This window comes from Pteropus alecto, unplaced genomic scaffold (genome assembly GCF_000325575.1).
Source record: "Pteropus alecto unplaced genomic scaffold, ASM32557v1 scaffold125, whole genome shotgun sequence".
In the NCBI taxonomy this organism is placed as follows: Eukaryota; Metazoa; Chordata; class Mammalia; order Chiroptera; family Pteropodidae; genus Pteropus; species Pteropus alecto.
The window spans coordinates 8,516,474-8,543,058 of record NW_006436888.1 but is presented as its reverse complement, the minus strand read 5'-3'; the positions used below and the strand labels follow the sequence as shown (position 1 = coordinate 8,543,058).

At 60.7% G+C, this 26,585-nt stretch overlaps 2 protein-coding genes and 1 pseudogene across 8 annotated transcripts in view; 1 reads left to right on the top strand and 2 right to left on the bottom strand.

The window, feature by feature from the left end:
* TNFRSF25 (TNF receptor superfamily member 25) overlaps nt 1–913 on the bottom strand; it is a 5,513-nt gene extending 4,600 nt beyond the window's left edge. Inside the window, exon 1 of the mRNA XM_015591315.2 lies at nt 869–913. Within this exon, the coding sequence (XP_015446801.1) occupies nt 869–913 (45 nt within the window). The remainder of the gene's footprint in view (nt 1–868) is intronic.
* PLEKHG5 (pleckstrin homology and RhoGEF domain containing G5) overlaps nt 77–26,585 on the bottom strand; it is a 29,997-nt gene continuing 3,488 nt past the window's right edge. Inside the window, exons 2-22 of one of the 7 annotated variants that reach the window (XM_015591420.2) lie at nt 25,738–25,814; nt 10,948–11,077; nt 9,797–9,899; nt 9,367–9,427; nt 8,959–9,050; nt 8,362–8,498; nt 7,940–8,085; nt 7,163–7,357; nt 6,900–7,088; nt 6,484–6,579; nt 5,786–5,836; nt 5,412–5,561; nt 4,946–5,056; nt 4,665–4,814; nt 4,442–4,579; nt 4,184–4,303; nt 3,108–3,240; nt 2,898–3,013; nt 2,604–2,800; nt 1,344–2,120; nt 79–1,089 (exon numbers count right to left, since the gene is read on the bottom strand). In XM_015591420.2, the coding sequence (XP_015446906.1) occupies nt 1,080–1,089; nt 1,344–2,120; nt 2,604–2,800; nt 2,898–3,013; nt 3,108–3,240; nt 4,184–4,303; nt 4,442–4,579; nt 4,665–4,814; nt 4,946–5,056; nt 5,412–5,561; nt 5,786–5,836; nt 6,484–6,579; nt 6,900–7,088; nt 7,163–7,357; nt 7,940–8,085; nt 8,362–8,498; nt 8,959–9,050; nt 9,367–9,427; nt 9,797–9,899; nt 10,948–11,077; nt 25,738–25,761 (3,126 nt within the window). In that variant the 5' untranslated portion in view covers nt 25,762–25,814 and the 3' untranslated portion in view covers nt 79–1,079. Of the gene's footprint in view, nt 2,121–2,603; nt 2,801–2,897; nt 3,014–3,107; nt 3,241–4,183; nt 4,304–4,441; nt 4,580–4,664; nt 4,815–4,945; nt 5,057–5,411; nt 5,562–5,785; nt 5,837–6,483; nt 6,580–6,899; nt 7,089–7,162; nt 7,358–7,939; nt 8,086–8,361; nt 8,499–8,958; nt 9,051–9,366; nt 9,428–9,796; nt 9,900–10,947; nt 11,078–16,030; nt 16,099–16,127; nt 16,489–16,560; nt 16,732–20,053; nt 20,278–25,737; nt 25,815–26,585 lie in introns of those variants that run through there. The other 6 variants (XM_015591421.2, XM_015591422.2, XM_025048608.1 and 3 more) reach the window with 6 other exon arrangements.
* Nucleotides 3,479–3,597, top strand: LOC112481792 (annotated as a pseudogene).

Sequence of the window (26,585 nt, the reverse complement as noted above, 5' to 3'; positions counted from 1 at the left end):
TGAGCGCTGGGGCGGGGCCCGCGGGGGGCTCCCCGCAACGGAGCCCGCAGGCCACCACGCCCCTCACACCTGAGCTCACCTGGGGCGGGGCGGCCTTCAGGTAACAAGGGGCGCACAGGGCAGGGGGGCCGGCGGTTCCCACGCCTGGGTTCTAAGACCGCCACTTCCAAGTGAAGTGACTTCCCTCCCTCTGGGCCTCACTGCCAGGCGGGAGACGCACCCTCCCCAGATACTATGCGCTTGTGCGTACAGGCCCCCCCAGGGCAGTCCTAGGGAGCACTCCCAGTAGAACCTGAGACATGCCGCCCACCCTGGCAAAAGCCCATGGGGTGGCCGGGGGGCAGGGCCCTCTGAGGCACTCTGGGGAGAGGCAATCGTGGGGGCTCCAATGGCGAAGTGCTGGCTGTGGGACAGGGGTTGATCTTGGGGTGCTGGTCTGGTGACCTCTGCCCCTTGAATTCACTTCTGCTTCCCAGGGTCTCTTCCAGCCACGCCCCACCACAGATGGAGGGGGACAGGAGCGCAAGTGCCTGTGAATCCCAAACGGGGTGATTCCAAAGCCAAGGACTCTTTCCAGTGCAGTATATACAAGTCTTTATATAAAAAAAATCAAAAGCTCAATAAATATGCAACTTTACACAGAGCCCAACCCAAGCCTGGGGTGGCCAGTGGAACTGGGAAGGAGAGAAGTGGGGTGAGGACAGGGGGATGTCCCATTTGGGGTCAGAGGAAGGTAGAGGTGGGCTGCCCTGGAGACCAACCCAGGGGACTGGAGCTGGTGACCTCGGGGAGCAGCAGGTGTGGGTGGCAGGGAGGTTAGTGAAGGTAGCGACCGTGGGGGCGGGGGCAGGGCGGTCCTGAGGGGTACTGCAGCCTGGGTCTGGGGCTCTGCCAAGCCCTTCTCCACTCCCATCCAGTCTGGCAAAGTGCAAATGGGCCCGGGGCGGTGGCCGGGGTCCTGCCTGGCACTCCGGCTTGTGTATACACAAGGCAGTAGCTGGAACAGGGGCCAGCACACCCCAGGAGGCATGCTGTCTGCTGTCCTGTGGTCAGTGGCACCCTTGGGGGCCTCCCTCTGCTCAGACCTCTCTGCAGGGAAGGGGAGGGGAGAGACAGTCCTTCCTTGGCTGATGCCACTCAGAGGGGCTCTGGCCACCCTCTCCTCCCCACTGGAATCCTTAGGTCCCTTCACCGCTGCTCACCACAGGCACCCAGGCCCTGGGGGCAGGCCTCAGGCTCCCTCTCCCATCCACATCCCCGAATGCCATCTGCTCCCAGCATGACAGTGCCCCCAATGTCAGCACGCTGGGCCACCTGCCCTCTACCCCAGTTGGGCCACTCACGAGGCAGTGAGCGTGGAGCTAAGCAGCAGGGTGGTCCTGATTCGGTAGAGCTGGGCCAGCGTCAGCTTCCTGTGCTGGGCAGAGATCCCTGGCGGGGGCTCAGGCCGCACCCGGGGCAAGGCCCCCAAGAGCAGCTCTCTGCTCCTCCTGGAGGGCTGTTCAGACTCCCCAGCCAGGCAGTTGGTTCTGCCTCCCATCTCTGATAATTCGGGGCCACTGCCAGGGACTGGCGACCCCCTGTAATTCCAGCTGAGCCCAGCTTCCTGAGGGGAGCTCCGAGTCCTAATGCCAGAGACTGTAGCGGCCAAGCAGAGTTCCGATAGGCTGCGGCTGGGGGCTGGGGGTGCTCCACGGGTGGTGGCCCCTGACAGCAGCTGAAGGAGGCTGGCCTCGGATTTGGACTTGAGCAGGTGGGGCAGACGGGGCAGCAGCTGGACAGGGGTGCGGCGGCGGAGGCGAGGTGAGGGTGGGGGTGAAGGGGCTTGTGGTAACTCTGGGGGCTGGGGTGCTGGCTCTGTCATAGGGGCTGGGGTCACAAAGTCTTGCAAGGAGGTGGGGGAGAGGGTGCCATAGGCGGAGTCCGTGGAGCAGGAGCGGCCGCCCACTGGGCCCAGGGGCAGCAGCTCACTGGTGGGCGTGACGGAAGAGGCAGTGGTACTGAGAGAGGTCTCATCCGACTGGGAGCTGAAGGGGCCACCCTCGAACTCAGGAGAGGACAGTGTCTCCCCAGGCTCCACCACGACCATGGCCAGGGTCTCCGTGGAGCCGTCTGAGGCACTGTGGGGCCGGGAGGACAGAGTCAGGCCAGGCAAAGGAAACCGATCTGGCCTGGTGCAGGCCTCATGCTGAGCAACGTGGGTCTACAGCCTCTGCCTTCTCGAAGCTGAGACGGCAAACGTGTGGCACTCGCACTCGATCTGCCAACCCCTGTGCCCACAACACAGACGTTAATGGCGTCTGTCACCAGCACAGAGAGAGCTCTTTCCTGCTGGAGACAGTCTAAGAGTCCTCAGCTCAGCTCCGGGCAGCTACTAATGAATCAGAGTTGGCGGTCAAGTTTAAAATCATTCGCCGTCACCGTCTGGACTCCGGTGAGAGACAGAATCCACCCCTACCCCCTACTGGATTCACAACACAAAGCCATTCAGAGGAAGGGGTCATGGGTGGGCCCTGCCCAGTGTCCGTGGCCTGGGGGTCGGGAGTCCTGGGCTGGAGTGCCTGCCCCGCCCTGGCCTGCTGGGTGGCCCCGGGCAAGCATACCAGTGCTGCGAGTCCAGGCTGTTGCTGCTTTTCCGCAGAATGGTGGGCGAGCTGGCAGCCGAAGTGCTACTCTCCCCACCTTCCTCTTCCTCGTCCTCCTCCTCATCCTCCTCCTGCTCATCCTCCTCTTCTTCCAGGCTCTGCAGGTGCTGCTGGCTGCCTGGGTGCTCCTGCGCGCGCAGCTGCTGCAGCTGGTTCTGCAGGTGGGGGCGGCAGTGCACAGGGGCAGAATGGGCTGTGAGCAGCAGCCCTCACCAGGTGGCCCTGCCCGCGGGCACACCACTCTGCGCTCACCTGGGCATTGTAAATGGCGTCCACCCAGCCACGACACAGCGCCTGGCCGCTGGCCTGGAATGTGTAGGCCCCCACGGCACTGTGGAACTCATTCAGGTAGATGAGGAGGAAGGAGCCTGGTTAGGAAGAGCTCGTATCAGTGTCAGCTAGGACCCTGGCCCCTGTCCATCACAGCATTTCCCCAGGAGCAGGGGGTGCCCGGCTCCTCACCAGGGTCCCGCAGCTCCCGGCACACGATCTTGTCTACCAGCAGTGGTGGCCTGATGACTTTGGTCCTTTCAGCCTTCTTCACTGCCTTGGTCACCAAGAGCAGGTCCGTGAAGAGGAAACAGTACACGTCCATCTGGGGTGGCAGGGAGAGAAGGACAGGCCGGGGGTCAGGGCCAGAGTCCTGGGGCCTTAGGCAGGGACCCCTGTCTGTCTGCTGTAACACCCTCTCCTTGGGGTACTCAGACTTTGTCAAACACCTCCCCTGCTCCACCCCCACATGAACCTGAGAGGAAAATTAAAACGAAGAGAAAGATGGTTTTCCTTCATCGAGCTACACACTTGTGATTTATGTCAATTAAAAGCTGACAATAGTCTACGGCCAAGCTACCCTGAACAAGCCCAAACCCATCTGATCTCGGAAGCTAAGCAGGGTCGGGTCTGGTTAGTACTTGGATGGGAGACTGCCTAGGAAGATCAGGTGCTGTAGGAGTAAAAAATAAAAAAATAAGGGATTGTAAGCTGACAAGGTCCTTGCAATCTGTGAGGTCAGCCAAGGGTCGCCTCGTCTAAAAAGTAAAAAATAAATAAAATAAATAAAAGTTGACAATAAAGGGGAAAAGGGAAGTCATTTTAAAATATGATTTGCAGACACTGGGTTACACAGCACCTGAAGAATTAAAAGCTCTAGAAAGGGTCTGGGCTGTCCCCGGCCTGCTCGTGGAACGTGCCCCCTCCCTCCCACCAGGACTCATGTGGCACCACATGGGCACAGCTGGCACCGTGGGCTGTGATGCTGCTGCATTTGTAAAGAGTAAGCACCAGGCAAATAATCATCCCTCATATGAGCACGAGGCCACTAGTTCTTTTTGGATTTTACTTTATTTTATGTATTTATTTGGGGGGGTACTGTAGAGCACATGACAAGGGCACTAGTTCTTGAGTAGCCACCTGACTAACTTGGCAGATACAAACCAGTGACTAGGGTCCAGGAGATGCCTAGGTAGGGGTGGTCCAAACCTGCAGGGCAAGAGGGGATGCGACACGGACCCTGGGTGTGGGGTGGCCCCTCGAGTTACCTTGCTGTCCTTCCCCTCCTTCATCCTCAGGCTTCCCTCCAGCAGCAGCTGTCGTGTCTCCTCAGGGGAGGCGCCAGGGATGGGCGCTGTCAAATCCAGATGCAGAAATTCCTTCAGGAGCTGGGGGTGGGGGACAGGTGTAGGAGAGGTCAGGGTACGACTCCCCATCCCAGCTAGGAGTCCTCAAGTGAGATTCCAGCGCAGTCCCTGTCTGCCAGTTTGGCCCTTCATCCCTCCCAGCAGGGCCATGCCGCCCACCTTGTCCACCTCGTCGTTGCTGCCCTCCACCACCTCGTAGGCGTCGATGCGGGTCACCACTGCCGCCAGCCGCTGCCGTTCCTGTCGCTGCCGCATGCATGCGTTCACGTGATGGATGAAGCGCTCCACGGAGTTGATCTGGGGGCGAGAGATGGCGGGTTCAAGCCCAGAGTCAGGGAGGGGTAGCGAGCCATACGGTGACCCGACTGGCCGCCCTGGTTACCATGGTGACGACGGCCTCCTTGGCGCGCGGCTCGTCAGTCTTCCTCAGCACCGACTTGAGCAGCAGAGGGTACTTTGTGAGCCGCTGGTGGGGCTTGGCCAGCATGTCGCTCAGCTTCAGCCGCTGGCACTGCTGGTGCTTCTCGGCCCACTGTGGCGGGAGGCAGGGGCGGGGCTCAGGGCAGGCCCCGCCCCAGGTCCCAGGCCCCGCCCACTATGCACCTGATGCCGGGGTGGGTCCACCGCCCTGTGCCCCTGCTCATCAGCCAGGCCTGTCCTTACCGTGACATAGGCCCGGAAGAGGTCGTTGTCGCGCAGCAGGCCACGCATGTACTCCATGCAGCCCTCCTCCTCCATGCAGTATCGTATGTAGGGCTTGAAGAGGGAGCCGAACTGGCGCAGGGCGAAACAGGAACACCTGGTTACCTGCGCTACCTGTGGGCCGGGCCCTGCACAAGCTCTTCCGTATTGTACTTTTGCGACCACCCCAGCGGGTGGCAAACCTTATTAGCCCTGTTTTCCACATGAGATAACTGAGCCTTGGAGAAAGAGACCACCCTCGGCCAGGTAGCAAGGGAAGATAGCCAGGTGGGGTTCAAACCCAGGCGATCGACTCGGAAATCTTTGCCTCTGACCACTAGGGGTCGAGCAGGGCCACTGCTCTGGGGGAGGCTGGGGTAACAGGCGGATAGGATCGGAGCCCCAGCCCTGCCTCATTGTCCCCGCCTGTGTGCGGCCCGGCACGCACCATCTTGAAGCCTTTGAGGAAGTCCCCAGGCTGCAGCAGCGCCCGCGTGCGCCGCGCCTTCTCCAGCACCGGCGCCATCACGCTGCCCCACAGCCCGCGGTGCAGCCGCGCGATCTCCGGGATGTTGCTGAACAGACGCTCGGCTTCCACCTGGGAGGCGGGAGGTGCGCTCAGCCCCGCCCCTGCCCGTCCTCGCCCTCGTCTTCAACCCCTCCCCTATCCCCGCCCCCTGAAGCCAGGCCCCACTCCTCGCGGACTCCACCTGTGGACCCCGCCCTCTTCCGGCCCCACCCGATCCGTCTCCACCCCTGTGCTTAAGCCCCTCCCCTATCCCCGGGGCCAGGTATCGTGCCCCGCCCCAGATCCCGACGCACCTCACACAGCAGCCCCGACTCTTGCAGGTTCAGGAGGCAGCACAGGAACAGCTGTGGGGGTAAGGGGCGCTGCAGCTGGGGGGGTCCCAGTCCCGATGCCCCCCTCAGATTCTTAGGCTCCCCTCTACCCCTTACCCCTCCCTGGAGGCTCTGAAGCACGCTGGGGCAGAGAGGGTTCACTCTTCAAGAAAAAGCCTAGGCCCCAGGGTCCCCACAGAGCGAAGGCTGCGGCCAGGCCTGGAACACTCTCCTCCACCTCTCCCCTGGCTCGGCCTCTGTTTCAGCTCAGAGGGCGCCTTCCTTGAACCCGCAAGACCAGGCCAGGTGCTCCCCCAGGTCAAAGTCCCTATATACCGCACACCTCCCCGCCCCAGTGCCAACACACTGTCTCCATGCCTAGGGCGTGGGCTGCTGGACACCTGGCACTCAGCAGGTGTTCAGGAATTGCCGTTGAACGAAAGGATGAAGCCTGTGTTAGTTCAGCTCAGCCCTGTGTTAGTTAGTTCAGCCTGAAGCCCCTCCCAGGTGCCCTGCACAGGGGAGTCACCTCCTCCCCGGGGTGTGGCCCTTCTCTCACGTCCCCTCTTTGTGGCCTGGCACCTGCTCCTTCTGCAAAGGCCTAAACTCTGATGGGGGTAGCCAGGAGGAGGCCATGGGGGCGGACGGGCGGCCCTGGGCCTCTGCGGCCCCACACTCACGTTGGTGATCACCCGCAGTTTCTTAACGTAGGAGGCCTCCGTGTGCAGAAGCTCCCACACCGCCTCCTGCTGGTGGCACTGCCTCCGAGTCAGCTTCTGTGGGAAGGGCAGGGGTCGGCCAGGAGCCCGGAGTGTTCAGGGACGGGAAGGGTGAGCAACCTTGCAAGTAACCTGCTTTTCCCGGGGGAGACACGCAGGTCCCCCAAATTCTGGGCCACTAAAACAGCTAAATGGCACACTGCAGTTTCACCTTGCCTCAGTTTCCCCAAAGCGGGTTAATGATGCCAGCAGTCTGGCAGGGCTGTCCTGTGGAACATCCTGTCACTGGGTCCTCAGAAGAGCCCCATGAAGTGGGAAAATAATGTCTCCGTTTCCCCAAGGAGGAGGGAGAAGGGAGGGCCGCGGGTGGCACCCACCTCATGCCCATCAATGAGCTCCCGCCAGCTGTCCTCCAGCCTCAGGCAGGCGTCGGCTTCATCCTCCTCCTCGTCCCCCTCCTCCTCCCATGAGTCGTGGTCAAAGCGCAGCCGCCGGGGCAGCCTGGGCAGCCCGAAGAGGCCATAGGCGTGCAGCTTGCCCTCCAGCTGCTCCATTTTGTCCACCTCCTAGGAGACCAGGGTTAAGGTCAGAGGTCAGGGCCAGCCAACTGCCCTGCCCCAGGGCCCACAGGACCACCTACCCGGCCAAAGGCGCTGGTGCTGGGGCCTGAGCTGAAGAAGCCGCTGAAGCGGCTGGCCGCCCGGTTCTTCCAGCTGTCGCTGCTACCGCTGCTGCTCCCGGGCAGAGAGCAGCTGGAGGAGGTGGGGGGCTCCTGCCCAGGGATGCTCGTCTCCCCCAGGAACTCGGACATGTTCTTTCGTCGGCGGCCAGGGGCCTGGTCAGGGAGGGTTGGTCAAGGCCAGCCAGGCTCACTCTGGCCCCCAGAGCCCCACCCCAGGGTGGGTTTCCTTGACCTCAAGCCAGCCTGGGAGGTGGGAGGGTCTCTGCTGCCCAGCCTGGGAGGCCACCCCTCCTGAGACCCACACATGCTCTGGGGGCTAAAATATCCAGACACAGATGCACCCGGACCACCCCCAGCCACCCAGCCACAAGCATGAAGCAGGTGGGGAGAAAGAGTCACACACTCAGATGCACTGGGAAGCACAGCTCCAAGTGGATCCACAATGCACACGCATGCACATAGCCCGTGACGCAGTCTCACTCCCCACACGTCTGTGCTTACACACACACACACACTCACACACACACACACTCCCCCTGGGCACTAGAACACTCTGAGACGAGACTCATCACACTGGGGTGCAGTCGGATCTCGAGGGGGCCTCCTATTCTCACAGCAACCCCATTTTCCAGAAGGGGAGATTGAAGCCCCAAGAGGGAACAGGGAGGGGCCCAGCTGACCTCCCCTCTGCGGCCCTGCCCCGTCCCCAGCCCTGCCCTAGCCCTGCCTCCTCACCAGGATGTCCAGGCTCTCCCTGCGATTCGGGGGGTCTACGCGTTCCAGGGCAGGCGCCCCGGCCCCGGCTGGCCGCAGGATCGGCAGACTAAGCGACTTGCAGTCCTTCACCCCCTGCTCCGCCTTCCCCTCGTCCCCCGGCTTGGCTGGGGCAGCATCAGGGGGCAAGGAGAGGCCCTCAACACGGGGTCCAGCGGAGGAGGTGGCCCCAGTCCCCTCTCCCCCGAAGATCCATCCGACCAAGCCCTCGCTGCCCTCCCCTGAAGCCCCGCCCTACAAGCCCCCGCCACTACTGCCCAGCAAAGACACCTGTAGGGTAATGAGCCTGCTCAGGGCCACGGCCAACAAGAATCTGAGCCTGGGAAGACACACCCATCTCCGGAAGGCCCAGCCGGGCCCCGCCCACCCCACCAGCTGCTTACCTTTGACCCGCAGGTAGTGTCCCCCAAACCTGTAGGCCTCGAAAGTGAGGGACAGGGGCGTGTTGGACTGGTCCAGGTAGATCTCCACCTTGCCCAGTGCGATGCCCTTCCTTTCAAATATTGGCAGCAGCACCTCCCTGCCCCGGGGTGGAGGCGCCTCTGTTAGGGGGCGGTCACATGGACCCCCATCCCATCCATGGCCCCAGCTCCGTCCCCCCTTCCCAGTGGAAAAGGGAGGCACCTGTGGGGTCACACACAGGTACACACACAGATGCGTGCGGGTGCACACACACCTGTCTACAGAGGTGCACACACTCCTGCATGCATCTGCACACCAGCTACCGCACCCAGGCCCTCACACTCACGTCCACGCACTGTCACAGGCCCATCCACACCCAGGGACTGGACCACGCATACAGGGCTGGAATACACGCACAGGTGCACGGGCCCTGTCACGTGTGCCCTCACTGGTGTATACACCACGTGGGTGGACCTCCCCACAGGTTGGGGACATGGTCACCACACAGACACAGTCAGATTTGCAGGAGGCCGCGCCTGCCCTCAGCCCACTTCCGCACCCAGGCCACCAAGCCCTACCCTAGTGACTTCTTCTTCACAGCTGGTACGATCTCTGTCTCGATGTCCACACTCAGGTCAAATTTCAGGGTGAAGCACTCCTTGCTGGGGTCCTAAGAGGACGTGGGTCTCAGCCTCTGCACCCCTTGTCCCCCATCCTCCCCATCCTAGGGTCCACGATGGGAACCACAGCAGGGAGTGAACACGGGGACAGTCCCAGGGAGGCCCCCAGTGTCTGTCCCGCCTGAGAGAGCAGCTCCTGGAACGTCCCCCACCCCACCTGGCTAAGGTGGGCAGTGCTGGGCTGCAGGGCAGGGTGGTGAGGGAGGGACAGATCAGGCCCCACGCCTGATCCCGGGTTCAGAGCAGACAGGCTCAGCCTTGGGGATGGAAAAGAGGGGGCCCCTCTGCCAGCCTGGGGCTCCTTACATCTGTGTGTCTCCTCCTGGCTTTCTTCTTGGAGAGTTTCAGACCTGTGCTCTTCCGGTCCCTGCAGGAAGCCGGTGAGGGCAGAGGCTGGAGGCACGGTGGGTCCTCAACAGGGCGGGATCTGAGCGGGCCCTGGCTGGCCACCCACCCCTCACTCACCCCAGGTGACCAGGTAACCCAGGCGCACTCCCGCAGGCCAGGGCCCACAAGGGGGTGTGCGCCCTCTGGTGGCCAACACAGGAGTCACACCCAGTGGTAACTAGTCAGGTGGTGCCTGATCCCAGAAGCCCCAGAGGCGGGCCCAGGCTTGGTGGCCTCCTCTAGGAATTGGGCAGCCGCAGAGACAGGGCCTCTGGTCCCTGCACCTCTGAGCTGAGACCCAGCCTTGGGGCCCTCAGGTGTCTGCTCTGCCCACCTACCCCTCACCTACCCTTTGTCATCCATACAGCTTTCCTCCTCCTCCTCCAAGCCCACTGCAGGGCTGGTGCGCGGGGGGCATGACCGGGTGGACACGTTCCGGGCCAGGACGGAGCCTTAGGAGTACAGTGGGGGGTGGGGTTGTGCCCGCTCCCTCCCTGGTCCCTTCTTAGCCTTCCAACATGGCCATCTCTGGAGGGGCCACTGCCTGCTACCAATCCTGGGGCACCCTGTCCCCAGACTAGCTAAGTAAGGCCTTTTGGTTCTGTGAGGGGAGGGGCTCGGTCACTGCTTGTCATCTGTTCACTCCCAGATTCAAAAAGACACAAGAGCCCTGAGATGACACAAAGTGATGCCCGCTCCCAACACAAATCCACCTGCAGCCTCAGTTTACCTGTCTGTGAAATAGGGATAAAGAAGCCGGCCTCTGGGATTACTGCGGAAAGGGGTCAAAGTCCATGGCTCTTTCTCTCAGGCCTCACCCTACCCCCACCCCTGTGACCATACCCAAAGTCCCAGGGGGCCTTGGCAGACAGGGAGAGTCCTTTTGTGCCTCTGACCAGCTAAGAAGGGAGACAAAGGGTTGGCATTTCTCTCCAGGCCCAGTGTCTGGAAGCCACCCCAGCACAGCCAGCTGGCCGTGGTCCTGGGCCATTTCTCTATTCAGCATGAGGGGTTTCTTGTTTCCTGCGACAAGTCCCTCTGACCTGCCCATCCCAACCCCACTCCTACCCCCGCTGCCTCTACTCCAGGCTGGAGGATTTGCCCAGAAGTCCCCAACCCCGAGGACACGGAGAAAGGGGCCTCTCCATGCAGGCCCCAAGCCAGGGGCAGGGCCTCTGGGGGGGGGGCGGGGTGCAGACCTGGCACTTGGGACAGACAGGCCTGCTCTCAAGATGGGGCACAGTCCCCAGCTTTTAAGTCCGGCAGCCGCAAAGACTGGGAGAGATCGCTCATCAGCCTTTCTGAAGCCTCTTGTTAAAAAACTTGCAGAACAAAAGGGACTGAAACATACTTGGGTTTCCTCATTTCAGCCGACTCTTGTCCTTCTGATGGCCCTGTCACAGTTCCAACAGTCACTAAGACACTGTGCCCCCAGACAGGGAGTTTGTGGCTACCCTGGGAACGCTAGGGTCCAGGCTGGGCCCCGCAACCGGTGCTCACCTTGGGGGGGCAGGTCAAAGCGGACGTGTCCGTCATACTGCATAGTGCTGTGAAACTTGCTGTCACAGGCCTCGCAGAGGTTGAGGGGTCCCCGGCGGTGCAGCTGCTGGCAGTCGGCGTGGTGGCATACCTGTGTGACACAGGATGGGGACGTGGCCCCAGATTTACCACATGGCCCCAGCCTATACTCTCCCCCACTGCACAGATGACCTTCCTGCTTGCTCCTCCGTCCCCCAACCTCCCACAGCTCACCCCTAACACTCTCCTGCTGACTCTGCCTCCGACTTTTTTAGGAAAACAAAAGCCATCGGAAGTCTAGGGTCCGTGAGCTCCCACCATGTCCACCTGCTGCCCAGGGCTGCAGGGGCTTGGCCCTGCTCCAACCCGAAGCCAGCCTTCCACCTAGATCCGAAGTGCGGGGCCACCGTTCAGCATCCCCTGCCCCTACATCCTCGGGTCACCCCTCCCCGAGGGATGGAGCACGCCCATCGGCACGCTAACCCTCATCCCTCCAACCCTCATCCCTCCGTCTCCAGCTGCTGCTCAGTTTCTCCCCCTCCCTTTATAGCTAAACTCCGTAAAACAGGTGTCCGCCCTCCCCTTCCCAGATCTCTCCCCTCGGCAATCTTTATCCGCCCCGACTTTTGTTGTAAAATACTTCAAACCTACAGAAAGTTATAAGACCTGTATAACAATATCCACACCCCCTTCTGGCTTCCCCAGTTGTTCCCACCAGTCTTCTCATCTCTCTCATGACCCGCCTTCCCTGCGCAGAAACCAAGGCGTCACCTAGGAGCAAGGCAGCACCTCGAGGTCCTCCTACGAACACGGAAGCTGAACAGATACACAGTCCGCGAGTGTCCACGCCTGCACTTCCCGACTGTCTAAACAATATCCTTACAGAATTTTTTTTCCCTTCACAGGATCCAATCAAGGTTTGTGGGAACATTTGGTCTTGTCTGTTTAATCCTTGAAGAATAAATTCCCTGATACTTTTTTTTTTGACCTTTCATGTTACTGAGATTTTTCAGCCAGTGGTCTGGCCGAAAGCGCCACCCCCACCCGGGTGGGTCTGTCTGAGGGCCTCGGGTATCAGGCTGAGCATGTGGGCAAAGACACGAGAGGCTGTGTGACCTCCTCTATGCGCCCACAGTGCCAGATCATTTGGGGACCTCGCTGTCCTTTGTAAAGTCCCCTTTTTTTTGGGCTGGGGTGACGCTCTGAGATATCCTGTTTCCCGGCAATCTCACACTCCAGAGCTTCAGCATTCACTCAAGATTTTGGCCTAAATCGATGATTACTATGATGCTCGACTTGGACATTTTCTCCTCTTCCCAGTCTCTCTGAGACCCCCTCCCATCAAGGTTTTGCCCCCTCCCCAACACAGCAAACTCACTCTTCTCGGTGACTCTCCCCAGTGACCGCCACGTTTCTAAGTTCACTTGTCTGTTCTCACGGGACCCAGCATTTGATATCGGTGTCTCTGTGAAACCTCTTCTCCCTAGGTCCCCGGGACCCAGGCTCTGCTGGTTCTCCTCCCGCCCCCATCCCTGCCTATGGGCCCCTCCCCACTTTCATTTACACCGACCCGCTGGGTCTCGGCCAGTCTCATGACTTAGAACACCTCCACATGCCGAGGGCTCCAAGTAAATCCCCAAGTGGGACCTCGCCCAGGACTGGAGCAATCTTCTCTATCTGTCCTCGACTCTAAGAAGCATCTTGACTTAAACCATCCGCACACGAGCTCCTGACTCCCTCACGCAGCTCCGTCCTCCTCGGCTAACCCGACGCCTCCTGGTCATGGGGTGTTGGGGGCTGAGTTGTGTCCTTGCAAGACTGATTGAGTCCTGACCCCCAGCACCTCAGACCGCGGCCTTAATTGGAAATAGGGTGGTGGCCGATGTCACTAGTTAACATGAGGTCATACTGGAGTTTCTGATCATAGGGTATGGAGTAATCACATGACTGTTGCCCTAATAAGAGGAGGAGAGACAGAAGATGACCACGTGACGGACGACATGTGAATCACGGAGCGCCAAAGAGCGCCTGGGGCCACCGGAAGTTGGGATAGGCAGGGAAGGACCCTCCCCTGGAGCCTTCAGAGGGTGCACAGCCCTGCAGGCAGCTGGATTTCAGCCTTCTGGCCTCCGGAGCTGGGAGAGGATAAAATTCTATTGCTCTAAAGCCACCCGAGTCGGTGTTAATTTGTTACGGCAGCCCTGGGAAGCTAACGCATTAGGCCAAAAACTTGGGGTCACCTCTGATCTTTCTGTCACACCCCCACCCAGTCAGTCCGAAAATTCTGTTGGCTCCACCTTTAATCTCTGCAGCTTCAACCCTAGCCCAGCACAGCCGCTTGGCTGTGTCACCTCAGCTGGATTTCAACAACGGCCTCGGCACTGGCGCCCTGCCTCCGCCCTCGCCCTCCAGTCTGTGAGACCAGAGTGGATCCCGTTCAAAGAGGAGGCACACATACCTGCTCAAAACCCCGCAGTGGCTTTCCATGTCCTTCCCAGTATAGCTACCTCGTGGGCCTCCTGCCCTGCGCTCCAGTCCTGGCTCACGCTGCTACCCCAATCTGGCACGGCCGCCAGGCGCACTCCCGCCTCTGAGTCCTGAAGCCCGAAATGCCGTCCCCAGGGTGTGAAGTGACCAGCTCCCCTGCTTCTTGTAGGGGAGTCTTTACTCCAAAGTCGCCATCTCCCCTTCTAAGGTTTCGACTCCTCTGCACTCCCTCCCCCCTCCCCCTTTCTCTCTTTCCCACCATCTGACACCTGCATATTTCCCCTGGCTGCTCCCACACCTTGTAGCATCTGCAAGAACAGCCGCTCGCTGCTCTATCTCCAGTCCGAACCACTCACTAAACACCTGTTTACTAGTTAGGGCAATGGAGGGTCGCTGAAGTTTTTGGCTGGGGAGAACCCGATCCGAGATTTCAGGATGAGGATGGCTGAAGGGAGGAGGGAGGAAGAGGCTGACAAGTTCTGATCCCCATTTAGACTGTGGTCGCTCCTGTGCCTGGGGCTGCATTGAGGGCTCCTCACCCCAGGGAGAGCTCTGATTGTCCCTATTTTACAGAAGAGAAAAGTGAAGCTCAGAGAAGCTAAGTAACTTGTCTAAGGTGACACAGCCAGTGGAGCCTGGATCAAACCCGACGCGTAGCTCGAGATCCCAGATTTTCACATCACCTCTCGGGTGGCTGAGAAGGGACAGTGGAGTGGGGGAGGCTGGCCTCAGGTCAGCCAGGGGCTATGGAGATGAGAGGAAATCAGTCACAGTTTGATGGTTGCTGATTTGGCTCCTGTGTCCCTCCACTCCACCAGACAGAAAAAGAAACATGGACACAGAAACGGCAGCCAGAGGGGTCAGACTGAGGAGGCCACTCGCTCTGGGGGCCCTGGGCCTCAGGCCGACATTAATGGTCCAGATTTTGGCTGGCAGTCTGAGCGCCCCTGACTTCCACACCCTTTTCAAGTCGTCTAAAACAGTGTTCTCAGGCTCTGAGGTAGGGGCAAGGGACTCCCTTCAACCAAAGCAACTGTTTTTGTCTACTTTATATAAAAGAAGCATAAAAACCGCTATCCCCAGCCTCAACTCTGCCCGGCCCCACCTCGGGGTTCCCAGGGCACTGCTGACAGAGGGCCTGGCTTTGCAGGTTCTTGGACCCTCGAGCTGCGAGCATCTTCTCTTGACAATGAATCTTGGGAAGGCAGCTGCCCTACTTCTGCCTTTCTTCCGGGAGCCCCCCATCTGCCAGCTCAGCAGCCCTCTCTCCCTGAGTCCAGCCTGGCAGCCAGCCTGGCACAGGTGCCCCTCACCCCTTCTAGGCCTCTCGAGATTCCCCTGACAGCTGCATCCGCTGGTGCCTGGCTTGGTGGTGGGTGGGGCTGTAGACCTACCAGTTACCTAGGCCCTGGTCTCACAGTGGGTGGAGGGTGACATGGCCTGCAGAGGGTCTCTGGGAACCTTGCAGTCCAGGTACCTGGTTCTGTGACACAATCTTGGTTTTACACAAGTCCAATAAGTCCAATATATAGATGACAGATTCGGAACTCAGCAAATATTTACTGAGCACCTGCTTGCTATGTGCCCACCCTGTGGAGGCACTAGATCCCTGGGGGGACTCAGGAAGCTGGTCCCAGCACCGGAGGCTTCAGTGAGCACCACCCCCTCTTCCTCCTCCTCCTCTTCTTCCTACTGTTACTATTACTACTAACACCCATACTACCGATGATGATGGGAAACCAAGGCCCAGCCTGCCCACCTCCTCTGCTTCCGTCCTCCCTGCGAACCCCAGATTCAGGGAACCCAGGGGCATGCGAGGCTCGGGCCCAGGACCCTCACTTAATTCAGCAGGTCTGGTTGAGGCTGAAGTTCCAGGAACCCCCAGGGACAACCACAAGTCCCACTGGGAGGCTGCAGCTGGGCGGGATGCTGCTCCCCCCCCCCCTCAGTCACCAAACCGCAGGGTCTCCCCACAGCTCTCTCCGGGGGCAGAAGTCTCCGCAGCACTGAAGTGGGGCAGCCCCTTTCCCTTCTCTCGGACTCGGGTGCCCGCCCTCTGAGGGTGGCGGGGGAGGGGTGGCGGGGTCCAGCGACCAAAGTTCCCCGGACTCAACGCGACGAAGAGAGCCCACCAGACTGTACGCCCAGGTCACACTGCAACTCCTAAGTCGGCGAATGCGCTAGAACTTTACGAATACAGAGGGGGCCCTTTGGGGAGCAAGATCGAGGCCACCGCTCATGGGGAGGGGCACCAGAAGTGGCTTTCCCCTCCCCCGGGGGCTGGAGCAGGAGGGGTGTGGCAGGCCGGGGCAGAGGAAGGAAAGGGGGAGGGGTGGCCACAGGCCGGGCCTGGGACCCACAGGTGTGTCCGGAGGCAGCCCGGGCACAAAAGACCAGGGTGGGCGAACCACCTCCGCCGCCTGGCCGCCTGGCCCCTCGATGGCGGGGTGGGGGACACACACCTCAGGGCCCCAGGCCCTAGTGCCCGATCCCCGCGCTGTACCGCCCCGGCCGGTGGCTCGGCCACCGCGTGCCCCACCCGCGCCCCGGCTTCCCCGCACGGCTGTCCGAGCCCTACCTGGCCTTCCCTGTCGCGCCCGCGACCCCTGGCCCAGCAGGGAGCGGGGTCCCAGGAGGGCATTCCGCACTGGCCCCCCAGCCCCTTCCCCACGGACCCGGGCTCAGAGTGTCCATCTCGGACCTGCTCCTCCTGGCGAAGCTCCCTGAATGCTGGTGGCAGAAGGGGGGGACCGGGACCAGGACATTTCCCCATCCCGTCCTCGGACCCGGCTCCCCCTCCAGTCCCCAGTCCCGGGACACCCCTCTCTGCTCTGACCTTTTGCTTCCCCGCCCGGCCACACATCCAGCGCTCAGAGGTCGTCCTGGAGGTCATCGACTGCCACCCCACAGCCTGAGACCCGGCCTCGGGGCCTGAGCCTGGGGACCCCCCAGTGCCCAGGCCAGAGCCGGGGGGCAGAGGAGTGGAGGGTCCGGGTGACTACAGGTGGAGCCGGCAGGGGGAGGGGGCGCGCTGGGAGGAAACGGTGGAGACGGTTTGGGGGCCCCCAGGAGTGGGGCGAGACCCGTCAGGAAAACCCCGCTGCCCACCTCAGCTTTAGGTCCCTGCTGCTCCAGCTGAGTGCGTCCTCGTGCCCCACCTCCAGGGGGCGCTCATCGGGACAGAGAGGACCGCGCCCCGCCCCCGCAAGATGGGGTGCGGTGCTGAGGTCCCCACTGTAGGGTCTCAGCGCTTTTACACTCACTCTCGGCAGGTGGGGGCGGGCACTACTGTCCCCATTCGCAGTGATGGGGCTAAAGTGGCATCAGAGTCAGGAATGGAACCTCGACTTCTGGCTCTGGGGTTCCAGAATGGCCTCCCCTCGGCGTCTATGGAGTGAGGGCACATGCTGTCATCAGCCCACCCACCCCTTACAGCTCCCCCTCAATCTGGTTCAACTGGGGAAGAAGGTGGAGAGTCTCTGAGGACGGTTCTGAGGGGGGCAGGCATTTCTTAGGGGCCACTCCCAAAGCGTGAGTCATTCACTGTCCATTCCACAGGCGGATCTTTTGAAATTTAAAACCCCATCATGTCACACCCTCCCCTTCCCCCTTAATATTCTCCAGTGGCTTAGAATAAAATCTCAATGTGACCTGGTTCCTACCTCACACCCTGGCAGGTCCCACACGGGATCCCTCATACTGACCTTTCTCCCTACGACTCACCCAGCTCAGCGCCTGCACCTCTGTGTTCTCTGTCTGGAACACTGCACGCCCCTGATCTTCCAACAGCTGGCACTGGGCCCCATCCTAAACGCTACCTTCACAGGGAGGCCGTCACCCTCCTTCCAAAATAAATAGCCCCTCAACCTCCAACGCTCAAATCTCTTAAATTGAATTCTTTCCTCCTAAGTACATATCACCACCCGAAGTTATTTGATGTCTGTTCACTTCTGGATTATCACTTTCCTGCTGGAATACCCTCTCCAGAGGCCACCGGCCTTGGCCGTCTGGCCCATACTGCCTCTTCAGCGTAGAACAGTCCTGGCACACAGTAGGTGCTTGGGATAGACTAGATGATGACTGGATGAATGAAGGCAGATGAAGGGTCTTCATGCCAGAAAAGCCCATTGGGGCAGGGAAGGTCTCAGCCAAAATGTCCCTTCTGGGCCAACGGTCGAGAAAGGCTTCCCCTCTGCCTGATCACAGGTTCTCTCTTCCTCTTGGCATCCATGACCTTGGGCCTGCTGACCCAGGCAGGTCAGTTTCCACTTCAAACCCTGGTGGTTTTGCCAGGCCCCCTGCCCCTGCGGTTATCCCATAGACCGACAGCTGAGCCCTCCCAAGTGCCAGGCCTGTGCCAGGAGTTTGGGACAGCAAATCTTGTTCACTCTTCTCTAAGATCCTAAGGAGGAGATACTGTTAGTATCCCCATTTAACAAAGAAACCGAGGCTTAGAAAGGTTAAGTGACTTGCTTCAAGTCACCAGTGGGTAAGTGGGGAGGCAGATGCCTGTGCTTTGGGCCACTCACTACCTGTGTCTTAGGCACAGGGTGGTATGGGGTGCATGAAGACTGGCTGAGTGATGGTTTGGGCAGCAGAGCCTTGAGGTTCGTCCCTTGGGGACAGGGCAGATTCCAAAGCCAGCTTAGGGGGATCCAGCTGGTTTGGGGTAACCAGCTCGCATCAAATGGAGACCACCAGGGCTGAGCCACGGCTGGTCACTGGAAGTCACCTGAGTGACCAGGCCTTGGCCATCCCTGAGTCATGCTCCTCCAGCCAGGGCAGGGGTGCTCCTTAGAGCGCCAGGGCCCTGCTGCCCCAGGAGCCCGTGGAGCTGGCGAGGAAAGGAGGCCCCAGCCCCTGCACCAGGAGAGGGAGGAGCCCCTCGAATGTTCCTAGTTCTCACCTCCTCTTTACAGGACAGAGCTGAAATAGTGCCTGAGCTATAGCATGCCCCAGAGGTCCAGCCCCTGACTCCCTGGGGAGGGGGCCCCTCCTCAGCCCAGCCCCAGCTCTAGGCTCATGAGTCAGGACCGGCTTGTTGAAACTGATCCTCAGAAACCAGATGCTGGCGCTGATGAATAATGGAGAATCCACAGCAGGAGTCCCCCTCACCCCCGCCCCCAGCACCACCTCCGCAGCCCCAGAAGAGGAGGCCTGTGGGCATCCCCACCCCACAATGGTTGGGGCCTCCTCCTGGTCTGTGGTGGGCGCGGGAACTTCCTGTCCAGTAGAGACCGTGGGTCTGGGGCGAGGTCTGGGGCCCGCTCCATGCTCTGCCCACAGCAGATGGGCCTTGAATCAGGAGTTGGGGCTCCCCAGTTGAAGGGACACCCGTGCCCAAGGGCTCCTCACTTCGGCTAAGTTCCCCTGGGAGCCTACGGGCCCCAAGGCCCCATCTGGCACCTTGCAGATGCAGGGGTGGAGGCTGCATGCGTGGGCAGGTCGGCCAGGCTGTCCTCCTCGTTCCCAACGGCCTACCAGCTCCTCCCTTCCCCTAGGCCGGGGCTTAACTCCTTGTCCTTTGGGTTCCGGGGCCCACCTGGAGGCAGAGCGTGCCCTAAAGTCCTGCCCTGAGCTGGGCAGATGGCAAGAATATAGAGAACCTGTCCACAGGCCAGGCCCACTGCATAGGCCCGGGAAACCAGAGAGGCCTCTTCCTCCTCAGGGAGCAGTCTGGCTGGGACTCAGTGCTAGGGAGACAGGGAGAGGCTGTGTGTGGTCCATGAACTTCACTTCCTGCCTTGTCCCTGCACAAATGCGCCTGACCCTGGAGCTAAGGACCACAGCATCGCAGCCAGTGCCTTCTCCTGGCACCTCTTTCTCCAGCACCAGATAGAAGGCTACTTGGGACGGAATGAGGGAGAGGACACGTGCCTGGGCTGCAGCAGACCTGCTTCTGGGGCCCACCTGCCCCTGCTCTTACCCACCTGTGCAGAGAGGACACTGGCCAGGTCTCTAGAATTTTCTATCTACAGATGGCTGTGAGATCCTAATGTATTTGTGGACCTTGGCCAAGGGGCAGAGTAAAATCCACCTAGAGCCAAGCTGGGGAAGGTTATTGGGGAATCTATAGGGTCCAGGGCCTCCTGGCCTCCTTTTCCTCGCCTTTAATCAAGGCAGACAGGGCCTATCCTGGGTCCCTCTGTCCCCGCCACAGCTGCCTGACGCACAGACTCTCGCGCCCCCTGCCGGCCTCCCAGAGGACTGTCCCCGATACTGACCCTCGTTCGACCAGATGGGGCAGGGTCCCCGAAGCCTCCTCCTAATCACCCTAAGCCAAGCCACCCACCCCCCCGCCCCCAGCAACAAACCTCACAGCAGGGTTGAGGTTCCATAGGCTCCTCACACCCATATCTGGGGGCCGACTCCCCATTAGAGTCACTGGGGCGGGGGCGGGGGCGGGCGCTTCGGCCCATTCCACACTCAAGTAAATGGAGGTAGAGCCAGCGGCGCCCGTCGATACCCACCCGCGGGCCTGGGATTGTGTGGGACTTTCCAGTCTGGTTCTGTCCATTAATTTGGGAGAAGTCTTGGTGCCCGGACCCACCCCGTCCGGACCCCAGCCCTGTCCGGACCCCAGCTTCCCCGTGAGACTCACCTAGGGACATGGGTTTCCTCCTTTGTGGCTGGGGCTCGGGGCAAGGCTGCCAAAGCCCCGGCGGGGCGCGCAGGGCGAGGGGGACCGGAGCCGCGGGGCGGGCTCAGTCGGTCCGCGCTGGGTTGGGGCGCCGGGCGTAGGGGAATTACGGTAGGCTGGCGCGGGCGCTACCACCTGGGCGGGCCGGGACGTACCATCCGCGCGCCCGGCCGGGATAGGGGAGCGCTGGGATTCAGAAAAGGGCCCTGCGGCCAATCCCGCAGTCCTGGGGATGGCAGGGAGCCCAGACAGCGCTCGCGGGTAATCTAGGGTCTGGGCTGCAGAGACAGGGGGAAGGCAGTAATCATTGTCCCCGAGGGGGCGGCCGTTCACAGATCTCCAGAAAGGTCAAAGTCCTTAGTCTTTAACCTGGGCTTGAAAACAGGGGCTCCCAGGTCCTCGCCGAGGCCCCCCGGCAGGAAGCTGCCTTGGCCGGCAAGAGGGGCCCTGGGGGTCCAGGCGAAGGGACCCGCAGGCCGAGCCCGTCCTGGGAATCGCCCCAAGCCAGGCTCGCTTCCGCTCCTCTATAAAGGGTTGGATTCTGAACTGCGCCTCCACGGCGCCTGCGAAACCGGCCTGCCTGCCTCTGTGTCCCCCTCTTCTTTCCTGGCTCATGTATGACATGGCTGAAAAAGGGGGCCATTCCCCCCTTTGGTGGTTTCCAGATTCCCTCTCCCAGCAGTGGGAGTTTAGAACAACTCAGTCTGTGCTAGGAACTGCGGGTGCAGGGACTTATGGGGGTACAGGGATCCCACTGCGGAAGTAGGCAACCATGCGCCAAGCACACCTCCCCCCTTCCCGAGCGGTGGGTGTGGTGACCTCTACCTTAGGGCAGATCCTGGGCCAGAGACCCAGAGGCCTCAGTTCAGGCCCACCTGCATTTTCCCAATTGTAGACCACCTTCCTCAGACAGGGGTCTCCAGGAGGTGGAGCCCCCTCCTGCCAGGTGCTACCCTCCTGGGGGCTGGGTCCACACCAGGACACCTCACCCCACTGGTGAGAACTCGTCTCTGCCCCAGGCCTTCACCTGCCCCTGCCCCTGCCCCCACCCCGCAATTACTTGGCCAAAGCCCAGAGTTCTGCTTGCATGTCCTCTCTGGCCCTGCGCCTTTCTCCAGGTGCAGACTGGGCTGCCACCTGTCTACAGCTGACTAGCATCGAAAAGGCCCAGTTACCTCCAGAGATCCCCAAAATCTGGCCATTCTCAAGGGCCCCCCCCACCCCGACCTCCCGCCTCTTATCCCCAGAGCATTGCCCAAGAGAATAGATGACTCCCTCTCCCATTATTCACCACATCCTGCCCATTCTTCCTCCACGGGGGTCTCAGATCCACCCCTTCCTCTGCCCCGTGTCCACTGGTCTTTATCTGGCCGCCCCGCCCCTAGACACACACACACACACACACACACCCCCTCATCCCTGCCACCTCACAGCCCATTGTTGAGCTGGAAGGGAACTCTGAAGTCAGCAAATCCAACCTCCACTCTCTGCTTGAATACCCCTCGGCAGGAGGTGCTCACTACCTAAACATCGGGGAGCAGCTGCAGCTGTCGCAACTCCTGCCTGGACTGAACCCAAACTCACCTCTCTGCCAGGGCCCCTGGGAGCCATGCGGAAAAACTCACCACCCCTCCCTTAGAAATGAGAGGCCTGAGGACAGCCAGACCAGGTCTGACTCGCCTCAGCAAGTCATTTCGCCTCCCTGCTTCTCTGTGTCCTGTCTCTAAAATGGAGATCGGGTGGGCCCTGCGGCAAAGTGGGGGAGTGAGGAGCAGGCTGAGGTCCCTGTGAGGGCCAGGCACACAGCAGGTGCTGAGGAACGGTGGCTACTAGAATCATTACCTGCGAGGCCCACCTCCAGGCTAAATACCCCCGAGTCTTCTGTCCCCTCAAATGTGGTAGCGCAGTGTCCTCATGTGACCTAGGGTGCCCTGAACGGACTGACCAGAGCGCCCAGCTCAAGGGCGCCCTGACACAGGCCGGCCGGGGGTTCCCTTGACAGAGGGGCCGTCCCCCGAGACTGAGAACTCCACCTGCCCGGGGAACAGGACCGATGTGCCATAAATGTGTGTCTGCTGGGCGGGGTGGGCCGGGGTCTGGGATGGAACCTGGGCACTGGGCACTCTCAGACCTCAGGAAGGGAAAGGAGGATGCGCCCGAAGCCTGGAAGTTTCTCTCCCTCTCCATGGTGGATGAGCACGTGACCACAGCTAGCATTGTCTTGAACACCGACAGCGCGCCACACTGTGCCACGTGCTTCACATACAAGCCCTCTTGTGATCCTCATCACAACTCCAGAAGCCTCACCTGGAAACTAAGGCTCAGAGAGGTGCAGTGACTTGCCTAAGGTTGTGCAGCTGGACAGTGTGGGCTACTTCACACATCTTCGTCATGGGGTCTCTGAGGCAGACAGATCAGATTCTTCATCTGACATCAGGGTGCTCCTCAGCTAGCTTTGCCTCTTTCCCTCGACAGAGGGGCCGTCCCCCGAGACTGAGAACTCCACCTGCCCGGGGAACAGGACCGATGTGCCATAAATGTGTGTCTGCTGGGCGGGGTGGGCCGGGGTCTGGGATGGAACCTGGGCACTGGGCACTCTCAGACCTCAGGAAGGGAAAGGAGGATGCGCCCGAAGCCTGGAAGTTTCTCTCCCTCTCCATGGTGGATGAGCACGTGACCACAGCTAGCGTTGTCTTGAACACCGACAGCGCGCCACACTGTGCCACGTGCTTCACATACAAGCCCTCTTGTGATACTCATCACAACTCCAGAAGCTTCACCTGGAAACTGAGGCTCAGAGAGGTGCAGTGACTTGCCTAAGGTCGTGCAGCTGGACAGGTGTGGGCTACTTTACACATCTTCGTCATGGGGTCTCTGAGGCAGACAGCTCAGATTCTTCACCTGACATCAGGGTGCTCCTCAGCTAGCTTTGCCTCCCTCTCCCCATCCCCAGGCCCTGCCTGCTCCTTACAGCTCCAACATCCCTCCCTGCTCACTCAGCTTTCCTGCATCTCAGTACCTCCTCTTTCCTCAGGATGCCAGCAGCCTCCTCCAGGAAGCCCATCCTGATAACCTCCTACCCCCAGAATGAACTCCATGGCAGGAGGTAAGGGTGGGGTGGCTGATTCATCTTAGAAGCCCCAGCACCCAGGACAGGTTCAAACAAAACCTCAAGGGTGGGCCCAGAAGCGGAAGGGTCCAGCCCTGTTGAAAGATGGCCCTGCCCAGGACAGCCTAGGCGCCAGTTTGGCAAAGCCCAGTCCTCACTTCCCTCCTCCCAGTGCGGTGAGGCTGTCAACTCCAGATGGGCAGAGCCTTTGTTTCCTGGACATCTCAAGGGTCCAGAACTGGGCCTGCCCCAGCAGAGACTTAGAGCTAATTTGGTGAATGAATGAATGAATGAATGACGCTGTCTCTGAAAAGCTAACACATCCTGATAGCGAGCTGTTCCTAGAACAGCTGGGGAGGAGAGTAAGCACGAGGCTCCTGGTCTCGCTCCAGACCACGTTCTGCCAGTCACGCTGTGCGATGTGAGCAAGCTCTCCCCTCTCTGAGCCTCAGTTTCCTGACACGGCATGTGGGCATAATAATGCTTTCCTCCTGAGGCTCTCCAGACGGTTCGGCGAGGGCCTGGCGAGGGCCTAACGCCCTGCCAGGCACGTAAACGTGTTCACTCAGTGGTGGTTATCATCATCGTCATCAATACAGATGATCTTGGACCCTCTTTCTCACCAAACCTGGGTGTAATGCACCTCCTGTCACCCCCTCCTCCAGCCAGTTCATCCCTTGGGAAGACCTGCCTCCACACTCCTGCCTCTGGCGGGTCCCCCTTCCTGCACCACCCTTGCCTTCTGCTCTGCCTAGTCATGTGTTCACATCCACCAGAGGGCACCTCCTCCAGGATGTCCTCCCCGACTAGCCCTTGTCTCTCTGATCACCTCGTCCCTGAGTGAGTCTGTACCATTTGTCCCAAAGTGGGTCCCACCAGTGGGAGGGCTTGGGCTCTCCCCCTGCAGGCTGAGCAACCCTCTGGCTGCTGATGCCAGTGTCAGCCACGCTGAGTTCCGGGCAGGCCAGGGCTGGAGCCAGGACCTGGGGGCTGCAGAGGCCCCGCACTTGCTCTGAAACCAGCTCTCATCTGATAGTCCTCACCTCTGCACATTCCAGGCCCTCCTGCCCCTGCAGCAGCTAGGGGACCCGCCCCACCCACAGGAGGGACTGGGACAGTGTGGCCGGGCCCCACCTTGTCACCCCTCAGGGTCAGGCAGAGGCCCCAAGGCTTTGCAGACCCCTGGCAGGTTGTGTAGTAGGGGTAATAAGGCCAGTTTGTTGCCAGGAGCCCCCATCTGGGGGACAGGCAACCAGCCAACACCAGAGCCCCAATGCCAGGCACCACCCGTGCCAGCAGATTGTGTCTGAATCACAGCCACCCCCTTGCCTGGTGACCACGGCAACCTGAAGCCTCCCCCTCCTCTGCCCACCCCCAGAACAGTCCCCCATGTTCCCTGTAACTGTGGCCTTCCTGTGGAGAACGTGTGCATGTGTCTGGGCAGAGGAGGGTGGTAGGGGGAGCTGGTGGTGGGAGGGTGGCATTTTTAATTTCCTGCAGCTGGCAGAGCTGTGCTACACAGTGGTTAGGAGCACAGGCTCTGGCATGACACAGTCTGGGCTCTAGGTTCAAATCCCAGCTCTGCCACATCCCAGCAACGTGTCCCTGGGTGAGCCACTGCCTCTCTGAGCCTCAGTTTCTCCGTATGTAAATGGGAATGATAGGACGGATCTCAGAAGGCCAGCAAGAGGAGACACCGAATCCTCGGAGCCTGAACCTGACACAGGAAGTTGTGGCAGTTTTTACTACTGTCACTCGGATGTGTACTGCGAGAATCTGAACATGGGTTCAAACTCTGGCTCGGTCTCTCCTGAGCTGTGGGGCCTCAGCCAAGTCACAGGACCTTTCTGAACCTTGGTATCTTCATCAGAAAGAGGGGACGACGCTGCCTCCCCAGAAGAGCCCCCACAAGCAGTGCACGAGGCAAAGAAAGCGCGTGGCATGAGGCCCAATGCGTCGTCACGGGCAGAAGTGTAGCATCAATACTGATCACTGTCCCTCTCGTTCTGCCTCGTGACCGGCTCCAGAGCCCTGGCACTCCAGGACCAGTTTGCCCCTTCTTCCCTTTGTCAGCCCCAAGGCCACAGTCACTGTCCCAAAGTCTCAAAGCATCCCTGACCTAGGCCCAGGTCTGAAGAGTGTCATAGGAAGGATGCCAGCTGGCACTAGAACAGAGCCTTGGGGAGGGGGAGCGTCTCTTGAGAAGTCTCAGCTTTCTCATCCATGACATGAGGCCATAGCACCTGTCACCTCGGGGCTGCTGCAGGACTGCAGCACAGGGAAGGGCTTTGGGGTACGTCTGCCCCCTGCTTTTGCAGAGGTCTTTCTACTTTGCCACTCTGGAGTCAGGGGCAGCTACGCTGCCTCTGAAACCAGCCACCCGGTGGCCCTACCCGCTTCTGAACCCAGACAGCACTGTGGCTGGGCCAGCTGCACACTTGCCAGGGCCCTGCGGACGCCAGTGCCTGGACAGAGAAGGCGGTTAGAGCCCTGTCCCCTCAGCTCCCAGTAGCCCCCAGGCCCTCTAGCTCCCTACCTTGGCTGCCCTCCCCTTGTCCATGCAGTCAGGGTTCTGACAGCGCAGTCCCTTCTCCTCCGCCAGGCTCCTGTCGTCTGCAGGGGAGAGGAGAAGGTTATCAGTTGGGTGGGGCCCAGGGAAGGGTGGCCCCAGGCAGCAGCACCCAGCCTCCCCCATGGCCTCAGCAGCCTCCCCACCAGAGGACGGGTGGGGCAGCTCCTCAAACCTCCCTTCAAAGGAGGTCAGTGTCCCTTTCTCTCTTAAACGCTGGCTTATCTGCTCGGGAATCTGTTCGCAGAGCCCTTTTCTAGTTGCTGTTCCCCAGGGAAATTGTCCAGATTCCACGGGGAGAAAATGTCTTTGGAAATAAGCTGCTCTCTCCCTCTGTCCCACAAGTCTGGAAGGGGGAGGGGGGTGGCTCAGTGACCTTGTGGGGCCCCTGACTTGGAGGATCCCTGCAGGACTGCTGGGAGAAGGGGGATTCCAGGGGTCCAAGATCCCTCCCTACGCCTGCCCTCCGCATCACTGCCTCTATGTATGGACGCCCCTCAAAGGCCCAGGCGGTCCTCCTTACCCTCTGTCCATCTTTGACCCAGAATCTGAGCCCCTCCAAGTTGCCCCTCTTTCTAGGGTCTGGGGTGCAACAGCGGAGGGGGCGGGGAAGGGGCAAGGCGGCTGCCGGCCCCGGCTAGCGTGCAGGCCGGGGGAAGGGGTGCTGGCTGATGCGGCGCCAACAGGGGGCACAGTCTGGACCCCCGCCTCCCTGACTCCTTGGCCGGCGTCCACCTCCCACCTCAGGCAGGACTTCCCCAGAGGAGAGGACGGACCGAGCCGCCCACCGCGAAGGGGAAGGAGCGGGCCCGGCC